Source organism: Stylophora pistillata, chromosome 9 (assembly GCF_964205215.1).
Source record: "Stylophora pistillata chromosome 9, jaStyPist1.2, whole genome shotgun sequence".
In the NCBI taxonomy this organism is placed as follows: domain Eukaryota; kingdom Metazoa; phylum Cnidaria; class Anthozoa; order Scleractinia; family Pocilloporidae; genus Stylophora; species Stylophora pistillata.
In genome coordinates, this window is record NC_142527.1 from 22,696,764 (window position 1) to 22,712,251 (window position 15,488).

General features: G+C 38.0%; 1 protein-coding gene across 1 annotated transcript; it reads left to right on the forward strand.

Moving 5' to 3' along the window:
- Positions 1-5,985, forward strand: LOC111344494 (solute carrier family 15 member 4-like). The gene is made up of 5 exons (XM_088732130.1): positions 1-1,122; positions 1,789-1,972; positions 3,446-3,671; positions 4,231-4,395; positions 5,271-5,985. The coding sequence occupies exons 1-5, from the start codon at positions 191-193 to the stop codon at positions 5,627-5,629; spliced, it is 1,866 nt and encodes a 621-aa protein (XP_088588256.1). The 5' UTR covers positions 1-190; the 3' UTR covers positions 5,630-5,985.
- Positions 5,986-15,488: the final 9,503 nt, after the last annotated feature.

The window sequence follows — 15,488 nt, forward strand, 5'->3', positions numbered from 1 at the left end:
ACGGGACACTTTGAGAATTATTAACCCGAAAAATCTCATCTTTCCAGGAACAAAATTGCTTCATGACAAGACAAGTTACCATTTCGTTTTTCCGTAGAATGTCGACGGAATCTATGGTCATACGAAGTACATTTAATTCGTCATTTGCACGGTGCTCATTCAGAAAAAGAACATTACAACGAAGCAAATTATGCCTCTCATTGTTGAAGTTAACCCTGGTAACGTTCTAGGGAAATATCCAGACATCGCATCGCCTGATGGCCTTATTTCTCCACCGCCGACAGAAACAGAATTGAAAGAAACTTCACCGCTTCTGCGTGAAAAAATTAAGGTGAAACAACGTGAATTTAGGAAGGCTGTTTCGCAAAAGATCAGGCGAAAACTTCGAAACATGAGGCGAACTTCAGTACTGATGCTGATTTTGATCGAGGTTTTTGAACGTTTTGCATACTATGGGATACTCATAAACTTCGTTTTATTCCTGAACAAGTGTTGTGGTTGGACTATGTTTTTGTCTGTGGCGAGTGTAATGGCATTTTCATCAATATCGTGGTTCATGTGTGCTCTAGGAGGAATCATGGCCGATTCGCGTTTTGGTCGCTACAATACTATCGTAAGTGGCTTCCTGGTTTATTTTATTGGTGCCCTAACTCTTGTACTTGTGGCCTTTTTAATGGGATATTTTTACTTCGAAAATGGGCAACCTCGAGATAGAATAGACCAGCCTCGGATTTTAATTATTTTACTCGTGGCGTTATTAAGCATTTCAGCTGGAGAGGGTGCTGTAAAAGCGAATTTATCTGCTTTTGGGGCAGACCAGCTCAAGAGAGATGCGCCCGTGCAGGAGAACAAGGTGTTATTTAATTACTTTTATTGGATGTCCAATGTGATTTCGTTGCTGTGTCTGGCTGGTGTTACATATATTCAACAACTGAAGTGGTTTTACGGCTTCACCATAGGGTTTGGTATTCCTGCTTTTTCACTAACGATGGCGTTTGTAATATTTCTTTGCTGCCGTAAGTATTTTACTATTGATAGAACTCGCGGCACGGGTCTTAGGAACATGTGGCTTATTGTGCGTCAAGCCTGGTCTAGGAGGAAAGCTGTTAAAGTGGAAGAGAGGTAGTCATTCAGATGAAATATAAAGATAGAGATTGAAGTAAATTAAATAATAAAATTATTGAATAAATAATAAAATAATTTATCTGGTTATTTATTTAACCTTGATTATTGCCTTTTGCTCTTTTAAGAGTCCATCGACCAATCAATCACTTTTTTCAATTTTAATTGAAATGGTACATCTAAATTAAAAGCTCCCCTGTCATACTGGCTAGTGGAAATAAAAAACCACAGCAAAACTGAATTTCTACTATTCTGTGGCTAGTTGGCGCAGAGGAGCAGGGTTGGTGTAGTGGTGAGAGTGCTCGCCTTCCACCAATGTTTCCCGGGTTTGATTCCCGGACCCATTGTCATAAGTGGATTGAGTTTGTTGGTCCTCTACTCTGCTCCGAGAGATTTTTCTCCGGGTACTCCGGTTTTCCTCTCTCCTCAAAAACCATCATCATTTGAATTTATTTAATTTAGAGTTTATTTAGATTTACACACGACCCCACAAGCTGTTCAGCTTTAAAAATTATTGTGTCTAAATAAAGGTGTTATTATAATTATTATAGTTGGCTACCATTAGTGTCAAGCCCAGAATGATGTAGACATCTTTTTTCCTCTTTCCTGTATTGTTTATTTGCTTCCTTGTATTTATTCAGTTATTTTGTTTTGTTTCTCTTTAAGGGAATTAGTTCCAAGAAGTACCTCAGAGAGTGATATTTCTCCAAGTGATGGTGACTGGCTCGACATGGCATTGGTGTCTTATGGTGGAACATTTATGGATTCTGAAGTGAATGAGCTAAGGGCACTGAAGAAAGCTGTTCTGTTTTGTCTGCTCTTGATTCCATACTGGATGATTTATACTCAGGTAACTTTGAATATGGGGTTTTAAGATGTGTTTCAAATATTGAGCTAAAAGTCTTTTGGTGATGTACAGCCCTGCTGCAAAGACGTTGTCAGTTTGGTGTACATGCACACTTCTGATGATACAGTTTATACTTCTGATCAAAGAAGATTGTAAATTGACTTCAATTCAAAGTTTGTAATAGGATAACACTATTCAGTGATGATGATTTATACAATTGGAATCAACTGGTCAATCACTTGATAAGTCTGTTAGCAAAAACAGATTACAAGAAAGGAAGATTGCAGATTCCGCTATACAGAACGGCTACTGGCCAGCGCACTTTTTCCTATAGAGGGGCGAACATTTGGAATAACTTGCATAAAGAACTTAGGCAAAATGCCTCATTGGCATCTTTCAAGCATGCTCTGCAAGACACTATTGAGGCAGACATTTCCTTTATAAGCTCTAGAACTTGGTGGAATACTATCTTAAATTCTGACCATGAGTTTTATTGTTGTTTATGTTTTTATAAATTGTAAAAAGTTTGTAAATAGTTTCTGAAAAACTTCATGAGGATGTTACTATTAAAGATGATGAAGAAAGCGAGACAGAAAGACACAAAGTCAAGAAGCATTCAAACTAACATTTGGTTGATGGTTTGGTTTGCAATTAGGTCAGTCATTTGGTCAGTCAGCCAGCCAGTCAGCGAGTCAGTGGGTCAGTCAGTCTGTCAGTCAGTTGTTCAGTCAAAAAGTTTGTCTGGTGGCCAGTCAGTCAGTCAGTAAGTCAGCCAGTCAGTCACTCAGTCATTCTGTCCACCAATCAAGCAATCAGTCAGTCAGTGAGCCAGCCAGTCAGTCAGTCAGTCAGTAAGCTAGCCATTCAGGCAGCCAGTCAATCAGTCAGTCAGTTAGTAAGTCAGTAAGTCAATTCAGATATTAAGTCAGGTGGCCAGTTAATCTAGATATCAATCAGTCACTCAGTCAGTCAGTCTTTCAGCTGGTCAGTTGGTCAGTCAGTTTCTTATTCAGTCAGTCAGGCAGCTACTTTCTCAGCCATTTGGTGATCAGACAGTCTGTAAGGCAGTTCAATCAGTCACTTGGAGTCCTCATTGTACATCTGTGTTCATCACTGCACAGGACATAAAGGGGGCCAAATGGCAATCTTGAACCCCTTCACTTCTACACGGATGTACTGAGGGCATCCTGTATCAGATTACTCATACAGTGTAATATGCTTAAGCATAGTATTTGTATAAGTACTTTCATACATTGAAAAGACAATTAAACTGGTAGGTCTGGTGAAGACTGTTACACTTGGAATCAGATACATGACAAAATAGCAGACAAAACACATTTTTGTTCATCATGCACATATCATCGGCCCACTCAGGGGAGAAAAAATGGCTGGTGGTGAAAGGGTTGAAAAATACTATGTTCCTATTGAAAATATTCATATTTTCAATTTCAACTGAATTTCATTTATTTTTATTAGCTTTACAGCACGTTTATCCTGCAAGGTCTTCACCTCAATGCAGAATATGGAGGGTTTATTTTTCCCGCTGCATGGCCAAGTCTCTGTGAGATTTTAATTCTACTGATCCTTGTTCCGTTGCTGGAGAGAGTTATCTATCCCAGCCTGGCTAGGTGTGGTGTTAATGTCTCCATCCTTGGAAAGGTCATCTTAGGAATGTTACTGGCAGCTGGTTCAGCAGGAATGGGTAAGTTCAAATCTGAGGCAGATCCAGGGTTGGTTCAGGTGGTTTAGTCAAACCGTTACACTGAAATTGAAAACCACCTTAAGTAGATGCAGATTTCTTTTTACAATTATCCCTTAGAACACTGAAAATAACTTTTTTGAAGACCTTTATTTCAATATTCTTGGTAGGGGCAGTCCCCCTGACCCAACTAGGTTTGCCTCCTTTTGGTAGACATCTTATCCAAATACTCCTCTACTAAATCCTGGATCCCATCCCCTGAGGTACAATTCCACATCAATTGTCATGTTATGTGGTGTAGCTGTAGAATGTTGACTACATTTTCCTTACACATCCCAATCAGTTGAGTGCCAATTTATTGAAAAGTGATCATGCCAAGCACTTTCAATTGCCTTCTACATTTTGTTCCTGTCAAAGATCAAAAATCAGTAGTGAAACAGTCATGTAATATGTTTAAAAACTATGATGCTGATGGCTGCACTGATTGTTAAAGTGTATATATTTCATGCTGTAGTATATCATACATTTGACACTCCTCTGACTTTCTTTTTTCAATCCTCAGCCGGTTATGTTGAAAAAGAAATGACAAACAGTTTTTTTGTTGCTGGTTCAGTCAATCATACTGCTAGTGGTGAGAAATACCCTGTGGTGAGAAACTATTCTATTTGGTGGCAAATTCCACAGTACACCCTGATGGGTATGAGTGAAGTCTTCATAAGTATTCCAGGTGAGCCTGGGTCATGTTCATGCAATACCACACATTGTTTTGTTGAATTTGAATTGAACTTACAGTGTTACAGAGAGCCCGGTTGTTTATGATGTCTTGGATAAAATAATTATCCCCGATAGTTGAGAAAAAATTTAATATGGCTGCCAGAGCATGTCTGGCTATGGTAGGGAAGGGGCTAAGGGGAAACATGTCAGACTATGGCACAGACAAAAGCGATTTGGGTTATGAATGCTAAACATTGAAATTTAGAAACCTGTGATCAAGGCAGCACTATCAAGGTTTCTTTGATGATCTAACTAGTAGTACACTTAATTTCTATGAAAAAGTGTTAATTTGTGACTGAAATAGCTAACAAAGCCTTAGAGACTATCTGCAAATGTTGCAGTTTCTCAGCTTTCTTGCACAATGTGCAATGCTGCCAGGTAGCATCTCTTAATGTTAAGCTGGTTGTTGCCTGTTTTGATAAGTCCTCCCAAACCTATCATTTTCAAAAAACTTGCATCACCTACAGAATTGCATTAATACTATTTTTTTGTACTTTTTTTTACTTGGAAAATAGAATGCAAGGAAATAAAAAAATAATACAGTTAAATGATGTGTGTAAAAAGGCAAATACTGGAGGGTATTCATGCTCATTTTAAAATTTTTAAGGAGAGACCCCCCAGTCAGACTAGTGTTTCCTGTTTTGTATGGATTTGTCATCATTTGATTGAACACTCTGTAACTTTGATCTATGTACATTATCCAAGATTCATGGCATAATTTATAACCTCTATGCATAGGTATTTTTATTTGGCTGTATAACCTTATTTTTAGTGATCATGACTTGTTGATATAACTTACTCAGATAAACTATTTGATGTTAATTCTAGGACTTCAGATGGTATTCACCATGTGCTCAGCCACACCACAGAGTGTGACATCTGCAGTGTTCAACATCATGATAAGTATTGGAAGTCTGCTGAGTCTAGGCATTTTAGCACTCACTGCTAATCTTTGGGGGTGGTACCCCAGAGCCAGGGAAGGGGCTCTGAGGTACTACTTGGGTAATGGTAAGGTTGCCTACTATTACTGGCTGTTGGCAGTAGTTATGGTTGCAACAACACTTCTGACCTGTATTGTAGGATGTGGTTATGATATTGGGCCTGACAGAAATGGAATTAAGCATCGGGTGGCAGTTAACGAAGAGACTTCGAGACACGGTCAGCTTCCAAATGCGGGGGTTGATTAAAACAATGACACATTTGTGGAGTTGAGCTCGTGAATATTTTGACAAAATTGTGTTGAATGTTTTACAATTTTTTTCTTAACTTGGAAGTGCAATATTATTATTTTTATATATATATATATATATATATACTTGAACATTGTGACTCTGGCTTTTTAAATTAAATTAGATCTGTGCTACAGAAATAACCACCAAACAATGCTAACCATCGAGTCGTTCAATAATTTGTAAGGATTTAAAGGAAAATCATAGTAATATACAGTGTAAATATCAATACTGATTACAAAATGACTTGACTCGGTGAGAACCTGGTATGATGCGTTTGATTAAACTTTTGCTGCAACGGCAGTAGCATTAGAGTCATTCTGTTTGGTTTTTTGTCCAAGTGAAGAATAATATTGATATTGGAGATAGGGAACAAGAAATTGTAGAAGTGAAATGGTAATGATAAAGTGATAATGACGATGACGATGATGATGATGATGATGATGATGATGACGATGATGATGACGATGACGGTGATGATGATGACGAAAACGATGACGATAATGATGATGATGATGATGATGATGATTATTATTATAATGATAATGATAGTAATGATTATGACAACGGTAACGATAACCGTAGCAATAACAGTAAACATATAGTGGTAATGTTGACAGTAATGATAATGACAACGATAATTATATTTAGATAGTGATAATCAAGGAACAAATTTAATGAAACATTTGAGAGTTTTTCTTCTGGTTTGCTGGAATTCCCCAAACACTGGAGACAGCATCCAAAGAAAGTCGCTGACGTCCTGTGTTACTAAAATGATCAATGTCTTTTCAACAAGGCCGAATCTGGCTTCCTTTGATTCTGTCCACATTTACTACTTATTAGAGTTGTACCTCCCGTCAATAACTATAGTCCCCGATGCTTGTGTACACCGTGCTCATAACTACATAATTATATTACATTTTGTCAGGAACGTTATAATGACGTGAGACCACGGTTAGAATTTTTTCCAGGCTGGTAAACCTCTCCATCTGAACATAATGGTGCTTAAGTAAGTGGCATTATACTCTTCGATAGAAAGTAGAGTAATGGTGCTCTTTTCAATGACATGCGCACAAGATTGTTGATGGATTAAGCGGCAAGCTTCACTCGATGGATTCAGCGGCAAGCTTCACTAGAAACAGGTGCAAACTGTAGAGAGTGTCCTGAGATTGCAACATTTCTATCCATTTTGTTAGTTTCTTTGTACGAAAACGATTGAAGGTGACGTAAAAGGAGATCGCTCGGATTCTCAGTGTCCGCTTGTTTAAAACGCTTAGTAATTCGGACGAAAAAGGCGACCAAAGGTCGTAAGAATATTCTTTAAGACCAAGAATTTCGTACGAATGGAATCGGTCTCTGTTTTTCAGCGTATATTTCTTATATAATTATTAGCATAAAATGTATCACATTGTTATTATTATATTATGTCCTTGAAAAATTTACTGCGTCCCCCAGAAGTAGAAAACAAGCACGAAATTCTATAGCGCATATTTTTTTGTTGGAATATTACCTGTTTTCGACTGGGTGCTCTTTGTCCATTGGGCAGGGCTTAACCAGTAGTGGCTGTTGTCCAAGCTTCTCTGGGAAGGTGTGGTTGATCATTTTGTGGGGGATTTATTGGGTCAAATTGCATGAAGTCAAGAAACGCACAGCGAAGTGTTTCAAATCGCCAGCAGTAAATCAAGGGATTAAGGAACGAGCCTAGCAAAAGGGACGTGAAAGACCATAATGAAATAACGTACAACATGCGAGGCTCCACCAAGTCATCTGATAAAGCTGCGTACATGTTAAGTACAAGGATGGGCATGCACGAGAACAGTAGCGCAGTCACAATGATCGTCAAGGTGTGAGCTGCCTTGTTATTCTTCCGGTGTCGCTAGGTCTCCTCATTAGATAACTGTTCGGTCTGCATACGGCGCCTTTGCCTTTGGGCCTCCATAAAGACAACCCCGCAAGTGTATGCGATGGTAGCAATGTGAATGAAAATGATTAAGGTTGTCAGCAGTTCGAAGATCGTAGTAATGGATGGTTCTCTGCTAATTCATTATTCATAGAGGACATCATGATCACCGAGATTGAAAACAATTGTTGAAACGACCCAGACCGTTGAAACACCAACTTATATGTGCGCGATCCTCGCAGTAAAGCACTATTCAAGCAATAGTGAAAATTAGACCTAAAAAAATTCAGGCCTGTACGGGATTCGAACCACAGACCTCTGCGATACTAGTGCAGCGCTCTACCAATTGAGCTAACAAGCCAACTGGGAGCAGGCCTGTTGTCGACGCTATTCGGTTCTCCGTGAAAATTTCTTCGTATCTTAGGGGACGCTTTATGAAGACTTAGCGTTCGACGCTGATTAAAAAAAGATGCCCAACCGAAGCGAGACAAAATCCGTAGGAAGTCACGGAAACTTCCGTGTCGAACGCGCAAAACGACGCGGAACCGTACAAGTGCTTGATTTCTAACGCCACGTATAAGGGTTGCACTAACGCGCACACCAACAAATCCGTTCCCCCCGAATTTGCCAAGAGGATGTTGTGGAAATTTCTCAGCTGTTATTTCGGGGCTACGACTGCGATGACCATTGCATTGAACGGGATGGCTGTAGTGGCTGAGATAGAATTAATGCAGATGACAGCAAAAGGGTTGTGGAAATTACTTTCTGTGAGGTACCCTGGCTGCCATGCCGCGTCGTCAAGGCGATGAAAATCTTCTGATGAACTGTTGCTCTCAGGTAAACTCGTGCTAGACATTTTCTTGAGATGGGTATGTATTACATTTAGTAATCAAAGGATAACCCAAAGGGTGGGATTTTCCATTCGCGCATTGATTTTTAAAGCTTTATTTTTGCACGAAATGGACCAATCACAAACAATATTGTCCAAATTGTTCAACACGTTCCATATGCAGTCCTGACAATGCCGAATGTTTCGCATTTCCATAATTTTTTTTCCTCCTAATTTATATCATCTGGCAGAATGTGCTTCGATGGTTATGACAAGTTCGAAGAAAAACACGTTATGAAAAATGTGTTTCTCTTTACAGAATAGTCAATTTGCAGGATTTCCAAACTGTCATTTTTCGACATTACAGCGGACAGTTCCAAGAAAAACTCTGTTGTTTTTGTGCGGCAAATTGCGTGGACTACTTGTATTCACACCACATTATTTCGGAAAAATAGCACCAATTTAAGATGGTATGTATTCCATTCGGTATCAACGAATCAGTTGTAGGAGTTTCATTTCAAGGCATTGCTTTAAGCTGGTGACGATTATCTCCTGGGGAGAGGTAGCTGAGATTTTTAGTGGCTAAAACGATAGTGATGAAGCGGTGCACGCAAGGATTGGGTTGCCTACGGACCGTTCACCAACAATTTTTTATTTGGAGTGTAAAGTGTGCGTTAACCTCTGTTTCAGAAAAAATCTTCCCCCTGCCGAACACACCTAAAGAAAGACATAGACAAAATGAAAAAAAAAAAAAGGAAATAACGAAACGGCAAACAAAGCAATTATAACTTGTGATTCCTACAGCATTTATTAATGTTTAAAAAATTTCCTCCTCCTGACAGGTTTTATCCGGACAAAAAAAGTTTTGGAGTATGGACTTAATGAGTTCGAATCCGCTCCAATGAAACTAAAACTGATTCAAATAACAGTTCCTATTTGGTATGCTGCCAATTTCTCTCAAATAATCAAGGACAGTCATTGCCATTCAGTCATTTTTTCTGAGTCTTTGACGAAATTCGGCCCATCATTAAACGTCTAGATTTTACCTTTTCATCCACAATTTATCTAAGTTATATTGTGAGTGCCTGATGGTCACCTTTGAAAAAAAGTACTTCTATCCAAGTAATGTCAAGTTTCCAGAGTAAACAAGTGATTTAAAATTGTTCAATTTGATACTTCTGTTCCCTTCATCAGAAATGAAAAACATACTCTTTGGGTAGTTATTGCAAATAAAATGGAACTCCATACTCGCAGTGAATAGTGTTGGATTTGTTTGGGGCTCTACGGTAAACAAAACTCGCGTTCATGATTAATGCTTCGAAGTCGAATGTTTTTCATCTTAAATCTCAGTTTCAAGCGTCATTTAGTCATCTCAAGAGGTCATTATCCTCGATAAAGTTCTATTCGTTTAATAAACAGTTCTTAGCCGTAAGTGACCACTTTCCAATACTCATTTGCTGGGTATGACTGATTATTCCGCTTGGATTGAAATTCCATGTTTGGGCTGACTTGTGTGCGTCTGATATGCAGGATCTCAAGAAATGCGCGGCGAAGCGTTTTAAGACGCCAGCAGCGGCTGCTGCCATGATAATCATTGAATTTAAAGGAACAGCTTTTATGGCTGAGATCGAGTTGATACAAATAACAGCGACCAGGTTGTCGTAGATTTCGTTCGTGCGGTATCTTGGCTGAAATGGCAAGCTTCTGGTGACAGGTTGGTGTCGGGTAGACTTGTGTTCACCATTTTCTGATGATGGTTTTCTCTGAGATCGAACGATGTGACGTTGTTGTGATGCTTCAGACTGGCAAGCTTTCTTACGTATTTTGCTTTTGGTAAGGTTAGTACGCTGACAAGTTTCTCAAATAATTGGCGACACAGAAGTCCTTAAATCTGAGGCTTGAATTAATTTCCGCCCGTCGATGAACGCCTGGCTTTTGGATTTTCATTTGTCAAATTTCCAGAGTGATTAAAAACAACGAGTTACCTTTGGAGTTCTTTTTTTCTTGTTCTTTTTTTTTTTGAAATTTTGATTTGCTGTTTGGATACTTTCGTTCCATTTTGCAATTTTTTAAATGGGAGTTTTAAATCAGTCCAAAATATAGTGTTAGAATATCCTATAGAATTTTCTTCCTCATTTAGAGCGGATAGAAATCAGCCGTACGTACACTGTGATGTTAATATTTCAGTTTGTATTTTTTTAAATACGGTACTTGCGTTATATTTTGGTTGTAGTAAAAACACTTTTCAAACTTTAAATTGTGTTCAAAGCAGATTTCTTTTGTCGAATAAAATTGATCACTTTCCCAAACAAGACCAACTTAACTTTACAAAGCTAACTAAAGATTTTCGTGTTTAATAGCTTCTGTTGTAACCAATCAGAAATTGATAATGAGCATAGTGCTTGGGTTTCCAGTATGGCTATACATTTAATACACACTTTTCAAAAATCTCAGTTTCCGTCTGTGATTGTTAATCAGTTTGTTAGCGAGCGACAATTTATAGTCAGTTGAAAGTTCTACCTTTTTTTAATTTATTGGCTCGTTTATTCGTTGCTACATTTTTTTTTTAAAAAGCATCGACCTCGGTATATTCTGCATTTGTGTCATTGCCAACCGGAGTTTTTTTTTTAAATCTACAATTTAAAAGAAAAGAGAAAATCACCACCTGTCCTTCCTGGGGAAAAGCGCATTTTAATGCACGAAAGGAAAATATGATCAATAAAAGAGATTTCTTTCCTGTAATAATTTTGAAATTTCTTTTCGTAATTTCTTGCGTCTCAAGTTAGCTGCTCAAATAATGTTATGAAATAGCTTTCGAGCCAGCCACCGGGGAAATTATGGTTAAATTTTAGGGGTTTAGCTATATTTCTAGGCGGCGCTAACGAAAATAAATAATGAGAATGATAGTAAGAATAAAGCTTATGACTGATGACGATGGCGATAAAGATGATGATGATAATAATACTAATGATCATAATAATAATAACAATAATTATAATAATGGATAAACCCAAACCAGCCAAGTTGGCAAGCTAACAATTATTTTTAATAAGCTATGTTGATGAGGGAAAAAAATCAGAAACTTTAAATGAACCATGTGAACAATTTTTCATAGGCAGTAGAGTAAAATTATTTTCTACTGCAAAAGAATAATTAACTTAAGCTTATAAAATGCTAAGGATGACACAGACAAGTTTGACTCGCTTGAGGGTAACTTGAACAGGAAGCATTGTGGGAAAAAAATTGGAATCGCTGGATATGATATCTATGTTTGGAACACACACGGGCGTGATCATAAAGGCGACTATTTACATTTTATTCCGATTAAGCTGCAATTGTGCGAACATAGAAGATTAACTGAAGCACGAACAGAAAATTAGCTAATCTAAGGTCATTCATATCGTTCTATCTTATTTGAACAAACGAAATGCTGAACACAAGCCAACGTGTTTCTATGGCAACTCATGTTCCTCCTCTGACTTGTAATCTTGAATCTTCTCACCGATACCTCAACTAACCACCATTCGGATCCTTCTACGTTTTCACTATCCTTTACCTCTTCGCAGTAACAATTATTTCTTTTAGAAACGCTTACATTGAATTTATTAACTCCGTTCCCTTCACTAGATTGGAGCCGTAAAGAGAAAATGAGAAGCCTACTCTTTGGGTTGGTTTACTTGAAATAAAATGGAACTCCTTACTCGCAGCGAACAATGTTGGATTTTCTTGGGGCTTAAAGGAAAACAAAAATTCACGTTCATGAATAATGCTTCGAAGTGAAATGTTCTTCATCTTAAATTTTAGTTTCAAGCATCATTTAGTCATCATAGAAGTTATTAGCCATTAGAGACTACTTTCGAAGCCTCATTTGCAGGTTGTGGCTGATTATTCCGCTTGGATCGTAATTCCATGTCCGGAATGGCTTGTGTGCGTCTTATATGCAGGATCTCAAGAAATGCGCGGCGAAGCGTTTAAAGACGCCAGCAGTAAATGAGTGGGTGAAGAAGAGAACCCATCATACCAAATGTATAGGATCATGATGAGGCTATATACAGCATACGAGGCTCTAACAGGGTATCGAAGAAGGGGGCCATTACCAAAACTAAGTTTACGGGTGAGTAGGAGAAGAAAAGAACCGTTTTGACGATTGCCAGAGTGTTGGCTGCCTTGTTGTTTTTCCTCAGTTAACGGACCTATTCTTTTTTTAGTGGCTCATTTTGCAATCGACGCCTTTGGTTTTCGGGCTTCTGAGAAGATGATTATAGAGCAGTATAGAATGATTCCAATAATAAGGAGTTGTAAGAAGGCTAACGGTGTATCAGCAGCTGTATATAGCTTTGTGGAGGGTTCTGACTCGGTCATCATGGATGCATGGGCGATCGTTAGACTTGCTCCGATTGCTGCAACAGCCCAGGTCGTCAACACACTAGCAGTTATTTCCTCTTTTGTGACGATGTCTTGGTATCTTAGGGGGAACTTGATGAAAATGTAGCGTTCAATGCTTATTACCACAAGATGGCCAACTGACACGAAGGTCAGCCCATAGCCAGCAATCCCTACGACTTTGTCAAAAGTGTAGAAGGGGCTGACATCAAGAATGTGTTTAACCTCTGTCGTTATGAACAACTAAAGGGTTGTGCGAGCGAGGTGATCAGTAAATCCGTTCCCGCCAAACACGACAAGAGGATGTTTTGGAACTAGTTCTCTCTCAACTCCTCCTTGATGACTACAGCTATGATAATCATCGAATTTAAAGGAACAGCTATTGTGGCTTAGATTGCGTTGATAGAAATGATAGCGACCAGATTTTCGTAGAATCCGTTCGTGAGGTATCTTGGCTGCCATGCCATGTAGTCAAGAAAATGGCAAGCATCTGATGATGTGTTGTTCTCAAACAGATTTGTGTTCGGCATTAGCGGAAATGGTTTTCTCTGAGATCGAACGATGTGACGTTGTTGTTATGCCTCAGACTGGCAAGCTTTCATGATACGTACTTTGCTATTTCTTATTTGGTAGGCTGCAAATGTTCTCAAACTACGATGAATTTGATTAATTTCCGCCTTTAAATGAACGCCAAGATTTTCACATTTTCATTTGTCTTTTATGATTATATTTTCATTGACCGATGTTGCCTTCAAAACTCTCTATTTAACGACTCTACATGTCACATTTCCACTAAAACAAAAACAGAGAGCTAACTTGAGAGATATGTCTTTTTTATTATTATTTCATTTTGTTCGATAATTCCTTCTAATTTTGGACTTTTTCAAAGGGATTCTTGAACTACAGTACAACATGTAGTATTTGAATAAGCTAAGGCGGAGCTTTCTCATTTCAGGCAGATATAAATTAGGCACACATTGTGATGCTAATACTTCAGTTTATAGGTTATAAATTTAGTACTTTTTTCATATCTAAAGTGCATGGGAAAGTGCTTTTCATACTTAAAATTCTGCTTCAAGACAGATTTTCTTCATTAAATCAAACTAGATACTACCCAGAAAAGGATTAACTGAACTTTATAAAGCCAACAAAATATTTCTTGTTTTTAGAAATGTTCCAGCCCAATTTTGTAACGAATCAAAAATCGATAGTGAGCACAGTGCTTGGGTTGCCGGTTTGGCTATAATGTCGATAAATAACTTTTCGTAATTTTCGTCTCTGTATGTTAATCAGTTTCTTTGCTTGCGACAAATTATACACTTACTTGAAACTTCTACTGTTCTAATTCATTGGTTCGCTTATTCTTTGCTGTCTTTAAAGGAAAGCATTTACTTCGTGTTCTACAGTTGTTTCATAGTCAACAGGAATTTTAACTCAGAAAGAAATACTTTTTTCCTTGCAATCACTTATTTGCAATTTCCTAGGAAAAGAGAAAATCACCACCTGTCCTTCCTGGCAAAAAGGACAATTTAATGTACGAAAGGAAAATTTGATCTAAAAAACAGATTCCTTTCTCGTTCTATTTGTGAATTTTTGTTGCCATTTCGTGCGTCTTAACTTAGTTGGTTTAGTAATGTAATGCAAGAAATTAATTTTGAGCCATCAATCGTGGAAATTCTGGTCATATTTCAGCGAGGTGAGGCATTATTTCCGTACAACGCTTGCGTAAACGACGTCTTCGGATTCAAGTACATGGCAAACAGGATATGCTCAGGATGGGTTCTCTCTGCTTTTATCTACCTCTTTTTATATTTATCAGAAGTAAACTAGAAAAAGGACGTTTTAATATCAAAACCTACTATTTAGTGCAATGCACACTTCGAGCTGGTTCCCACAAACGAGTAAGAAGCTGTGTGGTGTTGACATTTCACAAGTGTTAAATATCAAAAAACAAAAAAAAATTAAAAGGAAAAAGGACAGCACTAATTGAAGATTTACACATAAAATTTACATTAATTGTTGATAGAAAAATTTAGTAAACGGGAACCGTTCTTGATAGAATTATGTCCACGTGATAAACAATTCTCAGATAATATAATAGCGACAGCTGTTCAAGCCTCGTAATCCGGTGAGAGACTAGCTCATTATTCGTAAGGATTTGAGAAAAATTCCGTGTTTGGACTGACCTGTGTGGCCAATATGTCAGATATTAAGAAATGGACGATGAAACTTTGTTATACGCCGGTAATAAGTTGTAATAAGTCTAGGTTTTTAAAAACGCAATGAAGTAAGTCAGTGGATTGAAGAGTAAGCTCAATCTAGCAATGATGTAGGAAGATGCTGATCGTGTGTACATCATGCGGGGATCCACCAAGTTATCTGAGATAGGTGTGCTTGCACGATTACGGGCAGGTAAGAGAGTAGCAACGCCGTTAGAATGATCATGTGGTTGCAGGCTTTTAGATTTTACACTACACTGAATCATTGTCAATGTTTTGGACAAGATAGACACTATGAATAGGAATTATACCTGTATGGAGTTTTCACTTGCATGGAGAATGAATAGGATTGGTTCATATTTGATGAAAGCTTTCTTGACAAGGCAGTGTCAAAAGTCTTAGATTTAAAAAAATAATCGCTACAGTTGAATAGTTTTAATAGCGATATTTTAACATTTGATAGTCTCGAGATATACACGGCGGTGG